This window comes from Zootoca vivipara, chromosome 3 (genome assembly GCF_963506605.1).
Source record: "Zootoca vivipara chromosome 3, rZooViv1.1, whole genome shotgun sequence".
NCBI classification, from domain to species: Eukaryota; Metazoa; Chordata; class Lepidosauria; order Squamata; family Lacertidae; genus Zootoca; species Zootoca vivipara.
This window is the reverse complement of record NC_083278.1, coordinates 12,999,942-13,013,057: the sequence shown is the minus strand read 5'-3', so window position 1 is coordinate 13,013,057 and position 13,116 is coordinate 12,999,942. Positions and strand designations below refer to the sequence as shown.

Here is a 13,116-nt window from a genome sequence, read left to right as displayed (position 1 = left end):
TGAAGCCGTAACCAAGATTAATACTAATGGCAATTAGAAGCAACACAATTGATATCAGAGCTACTGTAGTGTCATGTTAGTGTGTTCGAATAGGTACCCATTGCCTTACTTCTGTCATTATCTCTCACTCGCATGGATGAGTCAGAAAGTAGAATTCCTGCAATCCCAGCGAGGTTTACTCAGAGGTTTTACTACAGGTAAGTGTGCTTAGAAGAGCTAGTTGTGCATTGACAACCACTGTTTGTTTGCTTATTTATTCACATTCATGTTAAACTCCCCATTTCAATTTTAAGTTGGCAGTTTAAATGGCGCCTGTAGCTGTCATAATTTAACAACCCTGCACTCAATTTTTCATGTCCCTGGAAATGTCAGGTATATGGCAGTATCTCACTTGGCATCTACTCTGTACGGCTTCACTGATTTCACATTAAACCCTGGTTTTAGTGGTTGCAGGGCGAATTGTACCTCTTTTGCTTTTACATCGAATCATAGAATTGTGGAGTTGGAAGGGAGCCAGAGGATTATGCAGCTGTCCCATACAGGGATCGAACCTGCAACCTTGGCATTATCAGCACCACGCTGTAACCAACCGAGCTACCAGTGACTCTCTGCATTTTGGGGGGAAGATAACCAAGCTGTCTGTGGCAGATTTGGCTTGCTATGGGCAGCATCTTCAGGCTGCATCGGAAGTTATACCGTAATTACAATGTTGAGGGAATGTTCTTTCATATGTGCTGGACCTGTAAAAGGGTAAAAGGGTATTGGGAAATAATCCATAATGAATCGGAAAGTACTTTTCCCAAAACAAAACAAAACACCAGAGTCCTTTTCGTTGGAGATAATTCAGACAGAAATTCCCAGGTGTCAAAAAAAGGTTATTTATGTGTGCCACTACTGCGGCCCGTGTTTTGTTAGCCCAAAAAATGGAAAACGAGCGAGGAATGGCAACTTAAACTGATGGACTACGCGCAGCTTGCAGACTTAACATATAGAGTAAGAGAACAAGAAGAGCATACATTTAGAGAAGATTGGGAAATGTTTATTGAGTATATGGGGGAAATTGTGTACACTTGAAAATGTTGGCAGCATTCAGATAAATTCAACAGTGTAAATAAGTTTTGGTGGATGTAATAATGGAATACTGAATGGTTTAGTTTTTGTAAAATATGCAGGGATTTATGATATGCAAAATCAACCACGGAAAGAGAAGAAGGGAAGTCCTTGATATTTCAAGGATGTTTAAATGAGTATTCAAAATTGTAAAACAGAAACGATTTCATAGAAGGCAGAATTTCAAAAGCTGCCACTTCTATTACCATGGTTGCACTACAATCATGGGATGTTAATCCGATGTCGGGTCGGCCAGAGAAGACCTTTAAAAGCCATCTCTTGCAGGCCCTTTTTAGAGACAATCTGGAATTTGAAGCTTCTCCGTTCAGCAGGATGATGAACGAGCCTTTCCTGGACCTTCTTGCCATCAAGCAATTTAAGGTGCAAAAACTGGCAACCACAACAGAATCCACTCGTTTAAAAGGTAATAAGAACAGGAAAGAATTCATAGAAAGTCTAGCAGGTCAAATACCCTTTTCCCTGGAAGTTCAACCCACTTAACCCTGCACAGTATAAACCCGCATGAAATCCGAAGCTGCTGGCAAAATGAGTGATGTTTACAATCTCCCAGGCTCATGCCGTCCACCGGTGCTGAAACGAACCTATTTCCTGGGCGAACTACGGAGCATGCTTACTAATGCCAGCAATGTCCCAGCAGTGCTTAGAACCAGAACAAGAAAGATGAGCAGATAAGTAGAACATTAGTGGTGATCCGAAAGCTGCCGGTTGTAATAAACCTTGGGCCATGGTGGGTTACCTCTGCCCTTTGGCACACAGGCATAATCGCTGGGTGATCTTTATGGAACGGGATCTGATGGGCCAGAGGTCTTATAGACCATGAAAACCTTGCTGAGCAGCAATGAGATCCTCATTTAGTTCACCCGAGCTAAAATCAACTGAAGCCAGGAGGAACATGGTAGAAGTTCACCTGCGACAAAATGCGTGTGGACACAGAGGGTTACTTTTTCGGCTAGGTTATGCCGTTCTGTTTCCACTCCTTGCTGATTTCCCAGCACCACTGCTTCCTGGCTCCCAGTGGTCGGTTGGCATTCTGTGCTTACACAGGGACTGTCACCTGGTGACTGACTTTGCTATGGTTTATACGCCTGGTTTAGGAAACGTGTAGCCGTCTCCATGTCTTGGACTACAACTCCCATCAGCCCCAACCCGCGTTCCTGTAGTAATCTAACATAGAGGTTACCAGAGCATAGACAACCGAAGTTAGGCTATCCCTGTCCAGATAGGAGTTCAGCTGGGCCATAAGTCATAGCGGATGGAAGGCGATCTGCACCACTGAGGCCACCTGAACCTTCAAGAGACAGCAATTGATCTAGAACAGGTATCCCCAGACTTCAGCCCTCCAGATGTTTTGGACTACAGTTCCCATCATCCCTGACCACTGGTCCTGTTAGCTAGGGATCATGGGAGTTGTAGTCCAACAAAAGCCGGAGACCCAAGTTTGAGAAACACTGCACTAAATTGAGATTACAAGACCTATTATCATGCATCACTTTGCTTGGGATGGTGCGGGACTCTCGGTTAAATAGCTGACCCGTTTGCCCTTAGCTTGCCTGAAATTAAAGGGAATGGAAATAATCTTTGGTGCTCCCTGACTTCTAGAGCCACACAATACCCTGGGAACGTAACACGGGCATCACAAACCTTTGTCACAGGCCAGACCTGTCCAGCCTTCCAAGCACGTTTTGTTGCCGTTCTGATCGCAGGTGTACTGCCCAAAAAAGTGGAGGGCCACAGTTTGGGGATGCCTGATCTAGAAGGACCCCCAAGCTAAGTACCCACTCTTTAGAGGAAGCATAGCTACTACATCAAGAGCAAGCAACCTCCCATTCACCTGATCTAGGGAACCACTCACTTACTGTGCGTCCAGGATGTCTTGAGGACTACCTGAACCTGATTTCTGAGGGAATGTCTGTTGCTCAGATGCACAGCTTTCAGAAGCCCCACATTCCAAGCCTGTGGCACTGTCTCCCAATGGAGATTAGACGAGCACTCTCCTTGTGCTGAACTTCAACACCAGGACTATGACTTTCTTCTTTCGGTAGGCATGTTAAGGTGACGTTTGGTTTTATGATGAATTTGTACTGTTTCATTGTTCTGTTTTCTGTTAATTGTTTTTACGTGCACCGCTTGTGAACAATTAAGTGTCATATAAAGGTCTTAAATGAATACATGATTATAATTATTATAACACAAAGAGCGTATTACTTTATAATAATGTCACACATTACAAGAACGTCACACTTTACAGGGTTTAAAAAAATTATAATACTGTACTGCCACTTTTAAATACCATGGCTTCCTCCTCCCCTGAGAATCCTGGGAAGTGTAGTTTGTTAAAGGTGCTGAGGGCTGTTAGGAGACCCCTATCCCCCCCTGCAGAGCTACAATTCTCAGAATGTTTTCACAATCAATCCCTCTTTGAATGGAATTAAACTACACTTCCCAGGATTCTTTTGGAGGATGCATTGACTTGTTAGAGTGGTATAATAGAGGTTTAAAGGTATGGTATGAATCTGGTATGGTATGGTATGAGACCTGGGTCTCAGGTCACCTAGCACAGTCGTCCTCAACCCCCGGGCCACAGACCGGGACCGGTCCATGGATCAATTGGTACCGGGCCACCCAAGGAACATTAAATACAATTAAATTAAATTATTAAATCAAAACAATCTAAATAAAATATAAACAATCAACGCCCCCCCGCAGCGGGCCGCAGTAAAATTATCAAACGTTGACTGGTCCGCAGCGATAAAAAGGTTGGGGAACACTGACCTAGCAGATAGCAAGCTTCACGGGGAATTTGAACCCATGCCTCTCTGGTCTAGTTCTCATAGACCCATCGAACTGCAGAGTTGGAAGGGCCCCAAATCATCATCTAGTCCAACCCCCTGGAATGCAGGAATCTTTGGATTTGAACCAACAACCCTGGGATTAAGAGTCTCATGCCCTACTGACCGGGCTACCCCAGCTGTGTATCCAGGCTGTGTCATTTCAGATTGCAGGTGGGCACTTAAATGACTGCATACCCCGCCCCCCGTCCTTCTTTTAACCCAGCAATGTCTGAGCTACACTTTCATTGACAGCTTTTTTTAAAATGGCTACCGAACCCCTCCCCGCACCAGTATACCACTGGTACAGCCCAGACTACATCTGCACGAACCAGGTCTGCCTTTCCACCACAGCTCCATCTGGAGAATGGGGATGATTCTATTAGCCTGCTTTACAGGGTCATAGTAAGGATTAACTAAGACATGACACAGTTTGAGCACTTAAAAGGAAGCTTAACTGCTATTACTAATGGCTTCAACTCATAGGCCAAAAAAATAAAGCATGGCTGACAGGTGCGAACAGGCTTGGATTTGTTCCGATTTAAAGTGTTCTCCTTGCCCGGAATCCTTGTTCTTAAATCATCCTTTGGATGCAGCAGATGTTCTCTCGGAAGTCCCACGGAAGCCCATCCGACTCACTTCCTAATAAGTGTTATTTAGGGCTACAGATCGAAAGCTGATTGCCACCTACTTAACCAGCCACCACGCTTGGAGCCGCCGCAGAGCAGCGCTCCCCTAGAGGTGCACTTGCGCAGCAGCTGAACTTTTGGAAACAGGAAAGCCAGGCTGCGGAGCAAGCGCAGGGAATACAGCTACTCAGAAGTAAGCCTGCCTCCAGGCGCTTGATTGTTTGCTTCGGTTTCTTTTTTTTTTATGGGTGTGTGTGAGAGAGAGAGAGAGAGCGCGCACCGCGTTGGTTCAGGTGATCAGTTTCTCGGTTTCCTGGAGAAGCCTCTCCCGTTGCCAAAAAGGATTTCCTCTCCATGCTACTGCCTACCCATCAAATCTTGCCAGATCTCAGGAAGCGAAGCTCTCTGCTGCTGCGCGATCGGCTTGATGGCAGAACGTAACCCTTAACGCACGCCCCTTTCTCCCCAGGGTGACGATTTGTCTCGAGACACTGATTTCAAAGCACACGCCTCCTTGGCTTTTCCCAGTGTGATTATCTTCCTCTCTCGCATTCACACACACACACACACACTAACACACGCACAACCTGCCCCGAAGCGATTGCCATCCACTGCGGACTAGGGGTCTTACGCACCCAACCTCCGCCAAGTAAAATAAGGCGCGCAGGAGGTTAACCTTTGAATCATTGCTTTTCAGGTGTGCCACCCCTCCCCCCCGTGTTACCATAGAATCATAGAATCTTAGAGTTAGAAGGGACCCAAGAGTCATCTAGTCTAACCCCCTGCGATGCAGGAATCTTTCCAAACATAGGCTGCATACACGCCACCAAGCACATTCGAAGCGCCCCCCCCCAAATAAAAATAAATTATGGGCACTGTCGTTTGGTAAAGGGAACTGTCACTCTGATATTGCCAAACTACAGTTCCCAGAACACCTATGAAGAGGAAAAGATGCTTTCAAGTGTACAGGATCCTGGCCCAAGGGAGTTTCCGATGGGACTCTAAAGGCCATCCTCTCCTCGGCTCTTGGGGTGGCTGATGCAGGTGGGAAAGGCACTCCTGATGTGCTCAGAGGCTGTTCTTTCAGTAACAGGTTCGGGAGCAGAGCTTCATGACTTCGGTGTTTTGTGTGTGCCTGTTTTTACTTCATACCGTCCCAAACACTCAAGACGAACCTCTTTCCCCTTCCCAAATCCATACAGTTGCAGAAAATGGTATTTGCGCGCATTATTCACTGCGGCAGGCTTTTATCTAAAATGCTGCGCTCGCAGGGACAGGGACAGGGAGGGAGCAAACATGCCCAAAGCCACGTCGCCCCCGCACCATTTTTAAAGTAGTGCCATCCCCTGTAGAACCCACATAGGTATGTGCGACAGCTATTTAGTGGCAAATTAGGAAGGAAGACCTGTGCCTGGTCTGCTTCCCCAAAGAGTTGGGGTGAGGGTGGGGTAGAGCTATTCCACGTGATTTCATAGCTTTCCATATGAAAACCCCCACACTAAAAAAAAAAAACCTAGCACGTCAGGGGAAAGGACTCCAGCCTAGCCGTTTCCCTGACATACTAGCTTTCTGTGTGCAGGGACTCTTACTTTAGTTCGATGTTCAATCAGGCGAGTCCTCACCTGGACCGCCCAGAGGCAGATTGATCGAGAACTATGGAGTAAGTAGCTCCATCCACCAACCTGAGACTTAACAGTGCGAGTCTGCGCGTTTGCTCTGAAGTCACAGAGTCTCCCGTCGAATTCCACAGCCTGCACCGAGGCATTCAGGCTGCGTTTGCCCCTGTGGTTTGGGAGGGAAGCTCCCGAGACGGCTCGATCATGCGACGTTCACGCGTCGTCCAGGTTTTCTCGATACTAAAAGCTGCTGAACTTTGCAATCCTGCGCCAAAGTTCCTTGCGAGCGCGTACTGTAGTTAAAGTTTCTCTTTGCAGCTCTCCCACGTGTGATCTGAGAGCGTGGGGCATTTCTGAAGCCTCCCCCCCTCCAACGTAATCCATATTCCCTTCCCATGCCCTGAGAAAGGGGCTCGTCTTGTGTGGCCCCCCAAGGGGGAGGGAGAGAATGAGAAGAGCGCGCGCTCGCTCGCTTCCTTACGAAGGAAGAACAACAAAGCGCCTTAAAGACTAGCAGATTTATTACAACACGAGCGATCGTACACTGGATCCCACGTTTGGCACAGGCATATGGAATGCTATCCGGGGCTGGCGGATCACCCAGGCACACGATTCCAGCGGCGGGTGGGCCCCGAGTGGGGAGGGAAGAGAAGGAGCGGACGGGCAACGAACTGAAACCCTCCAAAGCCTTGAAACGCTAGTAGGTCCGGGGCGTTTCTGCGCAAAGCCAACCCCCCCCTCCGTGCACGCGTTTGGGTGGCAGCCAGCTTCTTCCGCGAAGGCTTTCCAAAACACGTCCATTTTAGGAGGGGTGTACACCTGACGGTCACCTCCGCCCCCCCTCCCGTTTTAATTTTATTTTTTAAAAAAACTCAATTCTTGTCTTCAGCTCAGCAAACACGATCAGCAATACCAAACGCGATCTCCCATATTTGCAACAGCAATGATCGAAGGCTTGCTATTAGCCGTCATGGAACTAGAATGCAAAGGGACACCCGAGGGCCATCTAGCGCAACCCCCTGCCATGCAGGAATCCCCACCAAACCCTCCTATTGGCATCACCATCACAGAACCTAGACTGGGAGGGGAAGGGGACCCCCCCCCGAAGGCCGTGCAGTCCAACCTCCTCCACCCGCGCGGTTACCCCACTCCGTCTGAAACTACCCCGGCCCCTGCTTAGCTTTGCAAACAGACGCGCGGTTTTCTTGCCGCGCATCAACCATTATTAATTCTCCCGCCTCTCAAGGCTCCTTGCCCACCTGCTGCGCTTTGCTCCTCACCTCCTGCAACCCTCCCCCCCCCCGCGGCCCAGCCCTGCCTTCCCAGGGTTGCTCCACCTCTTGTCACCCTTCCAAGGAAAAAAGGCAAGCCTCTCCAGGGACCCGAGGCGGGGCTGCGGCTTGGCCTTCCACCCTCCCCCTTAATGCATATTAATAGCAACGCATGCGCTGCCTGACGTTTGCACCCCCCCCCGCCTCCTGCTGTAGCCATGGGCTAGCAAGCAGCAGCAGCAGCAAGCAGTCAGTTCAGTGGGGCTTGCAGCACAGGCGATCGGCTCCCTCCTCCTCTGGCTTCCTTTTTTTCTTTTGGAGGGGGCTCGTTGCGCGCGTGCAAATAGCCGTGGGCCCCCTCCTTTCTCTCCGGAGGGGTGTCGTCTATGTGCGTGTGGCGGGGGGTTGGGGAGGGGGGCTCAGCCCGGGTTATTGTGCTGGCCGGGCTGGAGAGAGAGAGAGGGGTTGGCCGGCGAGCTCTGCAAAAGAGAGAAAAGCGAGCGAGCGGGCGAGGGGGGTGGGTGGGGGCGCGCGGAATAACCATCGCTAATAAGAAAGGAAGAAAGGGTGGGGGGTTTAAGAGACAGAGGCCAAGGAGAATAAAAGGAGGCTGGGCTGCTTTGCATTGAAGATCGGGGCGCTATTGAAAAGCTTTTGAGAAGTGGCGTCTTCCACCCGCGCGCGCTTCCACTGGGAGAGCATATATATATCTGGGAGCCGGGCAGCGCCTGCAAAGAGCGGCAGCGAGCCGGGGAGCGTCTCTGCGCGAAGGGCACTCTGCAAGCAAGAGGCATGCTTGGCTCAAAGGGACCGCAGCTCACGGACTTCTCCTTACGGCTTCTCCTTGCCCTGTTATGCTTGCGAGTCAAGGTACGTTTTTTGGCAAGGCGTTGCTTCCCACAGCGCAGCTCCGCGTAGAAGCTCGCTTTTCGCAGGTTTTTGTTTTTTGTTTTGAAAGCTTTCGATTGCAGAGCTCCTGCCCGCCTACCCAACCCCCTGCCCCAAGACATTAGCTTTGACCGATTTCCCCACCGCCCCCCTCCAGCTGCATTTTTTAAGAAAATGTTTCTGCTATACGTATTTGAATTCGGGGTGATGATTTCTAGGGGAAAGCCATGTTTCCCTGAGAACTTTCCCTTTTTTTCCTCCCCTCCATTTCTTTTTTCCAGAGGGTTTTGCTTTCTGAAAGGCTTGTAGCAAGCGGACTTTTCCATGATTGTTTTCAGGAGTGCGTCTGACTTGATTAGAGTTATTCGTTTGGGCTGTGCAATGCTTTTGCTGCGCGGTGTTCCCTTGCTTGAAGCTACGACCCTTTTTAACTCGTTTTGAGCTTTGGGAGGCAAATAGCGACATTTCCCTCTGGGAATTCTTCCTAACATCAGAATTTGGGGGTGGGGGTGGGTGGGTAGCAGATGAGGGTTCCTGTTCACTTTTTACCTGTTGAATCAAGGAGCAATAGAAGCCTCCCCTCTCATTTTTGCTAAACTTGTTAGTGATTTATTTTTATTTTTTTAAAAAATATTTATTTACAAGCAACGTGCTAACGCTTCCTTCTCCTCTCTGCTTTCTTTGGGGGAACTTAAAAAAAACAAAAATTGAAAAAAACAAAACAGGTGACCCTAACATCAGGCCAGTTCGAGTTTGAGATCATATCCATGCAAAATATCAATGGCGAATTGCAGAACGGGAATTGCTGTGACGGGACCCGGAATCCAGCTGATAAGAAATGCACCAGAGATGAATGCGATACTTATTTCAAAGTTTGCCTGAAGGAGTATCAGTCGAGGGTTTCCGCTGGGGGCCCTTGCAGCTTTGGGTCCGGATCTACCCCGGTCGTCGGTGGGAATACCTTCAGTTTGAAATACAATCGGAATAACGAAAGGAACCGGATTGTTCTCCCTTTCAGCTTCGCCTGGCCGGTGAGTGACTTTGACTTTGCTGAGCATCTTCTTCCTTGCCTTCTGTGGTCAGTCGGTTGCAGGCTTAGAACCGCATACTTCTCGCTGTGGCTAAGCTGCAACACAGCTAGATGGAAAAACCTAAGTGGATTTGAGGGTGGGGGGGAGGAACCTGTGTGTTATTTGTGCCCGGCTTTTAAAGTATATGCAAGTCGTCCCTGTGCCCCCCCCCCCCGGAGAATTTAAAAGGTCAGAAGTTCATGCAATTTATTTATTTTATTGCTCCCCCCCATTAGTTCTCATGCCTAGGCGGAGGCACGAGGGTTGGGCCCTTGGTGGAATGCTATGGGGACCCCTCTCGCCCTACCCAATGGCATCTCTGGTGTCCGTGGGAGCTGCTAGCTCTTCCCGGTTGCCAGCTTCCCTGAGAATCCTGTTGGCGTACGGTACTTCCCCAGCCCAGACCCTGGAGAATCTCTGAGAGCTCAATCAAGAGACATAACTCCCTCTGCCTTATGCCCATGCCGCTGCTGCCACCCTTTGCTTGCTCCCCCTTCTCCTGTGAGAGCTTTATGGTTTTGCCTGGCGAGGCAAGAGAGCTCCAGAGAGCTGGAAGCATCTTTCCTTGGCTTGGGTAGCAGTTCCGGACCCTCCACCTGGAAACAAGGGTGTGCACTTAGGAAAGGCGTTGGTCCTTAATCCAGTTGGCTGGCAAATGACCCAGTCTTTGAATGGGTTGCACTTTCACCAAATGCATGCATTAAAAAGCCATTGCTTAAGTCACTATTGAGCTCTTTATCATGCTGAAGGGGCCCTGCTGTTTGTCTATGTCTGCCTGCCTGCCTGCCTGCCTGCCAACACTGTAAAGCAGGAATCTGCTGTCTCCAGGGGCGTAGCTGGACAGCATCCTTTAAAACTCCGGGCCAGACATGTGGAATCCATCTAAGATCCCTCTTTGTGGGTGCTGAGCAGGTCCTAGTTGTGTTAATGGGCAGGGAGAGCTTTTGAAAGAGCAGCGCTGGGAGCCCTGCCTTCCTCCCTCTTCTTGAAATAGAGGTCTCCTCCTTTATTGGTCTTCTGGAAGAGGTGCAACTGTTGTCTCCCAAATGAATATTCACGCACTGGATTGCATTGTTCTGATTGGCTTGCGAAGGGAGATCTCGGGAGGATTTAGTGGGAGGGACAGCCAAGTCCCTCCTCCCTTTTCTCTCTTGTGATCCCAGCAACTCGGAGCACAACACAAAATGCTAAGCATGTGCTCTTGTGCTGCCTCCTATCTGTCTCTGCTGCAATTATCCGCACACACACACACACATCCTTCTGAGTCTTTCTTTCTCTTTTTTCTTCTTTTTAAAAAAGATCATTATGATTTAGGGTGAAACTAAGTGCACATATTTAAGAAGATTGCATTACAAAGTACAATAGCAGAGCTCACAAAAGTATTCTCTGTTCGATACTCTGAGCCTTGCTAGTTCGGTTTTGCCTTGCAGGGAGATAAAACTGTTATCAAATATGCCATCAAAGGGATAAAAAAAGCTTAGTGAAAATGTGTGGTATCTGAAGTGCTGCCAATGGCTGTCAACCTTCTCTTAAGAATTCGGCCTCCTTTCTCTCTTTCTCTTCTCTCTCTATCTCTGTGTGTCTTTGTTGAGGAGCAGGTTCATCTAGGACCCTTTTGGATAGACAAATCTTTCTTGTGTGTGTGTCATGAAACTGATCTCTTCCCCCTCCTCCACCACCACCGCATAATCTTGAAAGTGATCGGTGCTTCTGTGAAAGCAAGCAGCGGATTTGATCCGCAAACACTGAGACGGACTTGAGTACAGATGCAGTCCCTGTGCACAGAGCGATCCTAGGTGTGTTTACTTAGGAGTAAGTCACACTGAGCAATGGCGCTCCTGCCCCATTTGAAGTCCCAGCTCTCTTCTTCCCAAAACATTCCCCCCACCCCGCAGCACCCGTCTGCTTTTTTATGGCATGTCTGCATATCCGGTGAGTCAGGCATGAGTAAATCCTATGGTGATCTTGTCTTGCCAGGTAATTCCACCAGGTGTGCTTCTCAGGCTGCTACCTATTGATTCACACATAATCTCCTGCCATCTACAGCACTGGGATCCTAACGTGTGTGTGTGTGTGTGTGTATGAATGGAATAATACTTTAAGCAGCTGTAAGTTAGCAGAAGACTCCTTCGAGAAATCTGATTCCAATAGAAAGCTGTGTTTTGAGTATGGACAAGCCCTGCACTTTCTGTAGGTGTATATCATGCCTTGAGGGGGTATGGGTTTCTTTCTCACCTTTGTGCACACACAAAAAAAATCCACCTGGCTGGATCCAAGGTGCTTTTATGATGAAATTCCTACTTTCCATTAGCTCAGTTGCCTCCTGCCTTCTCCCTCAAGGTTCTCATGGCATCTTTTGTTTGTTGTTTTGTGGTAGGAATGACACACACACCAGGTCCGATGCAAGGCAAACCTGAGCTCCCTGGCTAAGCAGTCGCTACTGAGACTTGGGTTAATTCTCCATTCTGGTCTCCTTTCAACTGAGGATGAGTTTGGTGCAAACTGAGCAGTCGCATTGAAAGCTGTCAGGAGAAGCTGGTGTTAATTTCAGATTTGCCTCCTACCTTACAGTTGACAATTGGCAATAAAAAATAAAAAATCTGGCTAGCTGTTAACTTTTTAACCTTTGTGATTTTGGAGAAGGCTCTCCTTTTAAAAATAAAAAATGCAGGCCCACATTTAAAAAGGGCCCTGCATCTTCTCTTTGCCAGGAAGTGTTATCGTTATCCGCATGCTTTCTGTCAAGAAATAGTTCTGAAACATTTTTGCTTCGCGAGTGAAAAGCCCTTTGGGTCTCTTTCCTTCTACATACCCTGTAATCCATGCATATACTTCCTCAAGTAAATCAAAATCTGTATATCATCTATCTATCTCAAGTGTAGATTCTAACCTGCATGGTTTCTGTTCCATTTAACATGCACACAGTTAACTTGCGTGCATGTGTAGTTAAATGAAGTAGAGACTAGGATTTAGAGTTGTGTTATTAAAACTTTCCCCTTGCCCAGCCTAGGTTTTTATGTAACCCTTGTGAGTAATGGCTGTGGCAATGGAGGGCTGTAAATTTTCTTCTTTTTTTAAAAAGAGGTTGGAGGTTTGAATAGGTTGCTAGGAAACGGGGCAGCGAACCAGTATGAAGGAAATAAAGGAGGCATCATCCACAAGGCTGCTAAAATGATACAGAAAAATGCAATGGCATATTTTTGAAAGAAGCGTGACCTGCACTTTAGCCAATGAATATTTGAGGAGTAAGCCTTTGTGTGTGTGTTCCCCATAAGGAGGCCTGCTCCACACACCTCAGGAAACCCCTTGTTTTATTGCTGGTTCAAGCATTGGCACGCCTTTGTTTAAAGCCCTCTCCCACACAATGCCAATGGCTTAATCTATTATCTGTTTTGATACCCTGAAATGCTTTCCAGTGCCTGACTTTCTTTGTTTCACTTAAGTCAGCCTCCATTATTCATTACAGGACGGTGAGAATTTCATGTTTTCTCTCTTCCTAAGACATGTGTTTAGGCAAGCCGGGAACATTGTATAGGTCAAAGGTGGCAATTTTCCCCCAATGCATATTCAAAATTCAAACCTCCCCCCCAACCCCCCCCCCCCACATTTACATGGTGACCTTGCAGTTTGCAAATATAAGGCACCTTATTTGTTTATTTACGAGTCACGTTTATTGGCTGTCT

At 48.0% G+C, this 13,116-nt stretch overlaps 1 protein-coding gene across 2 annotated transcripts in view; it reads left to right on the top strand.

Annotated features, from left to right (window-relative positions):
- The first annotated feature begins 7,694 nt into the window (after positions 1–7,694).
- JAG1 (jagged canonical Notch ligand 1) overlaps positions 7,695–13,116 on the top strand; it is a 67,092-nt gene continuing 61,670 nt past the window's right edge. Inside the window, exons 1-2 of one of the 2 annotated variants that reach the window (XM_035110076.2) lie at positions 7,695–8,345; positions 9,089–9,394. In XM_035110076.2, coding sequence (XP_034965967.2) covers positions 8,268–8,345; positions 9,089–9,394 — 384 coding nt within the window. In that variant the 5' untranslated portion in view covers positions 7,695–8,267. The remainder of the gene's footprint in view (positions 8,346–9,088; positions 9,395–13,116) is intronic. The other variant, XM_035110075.2, reaches the window with a different exon arrangement.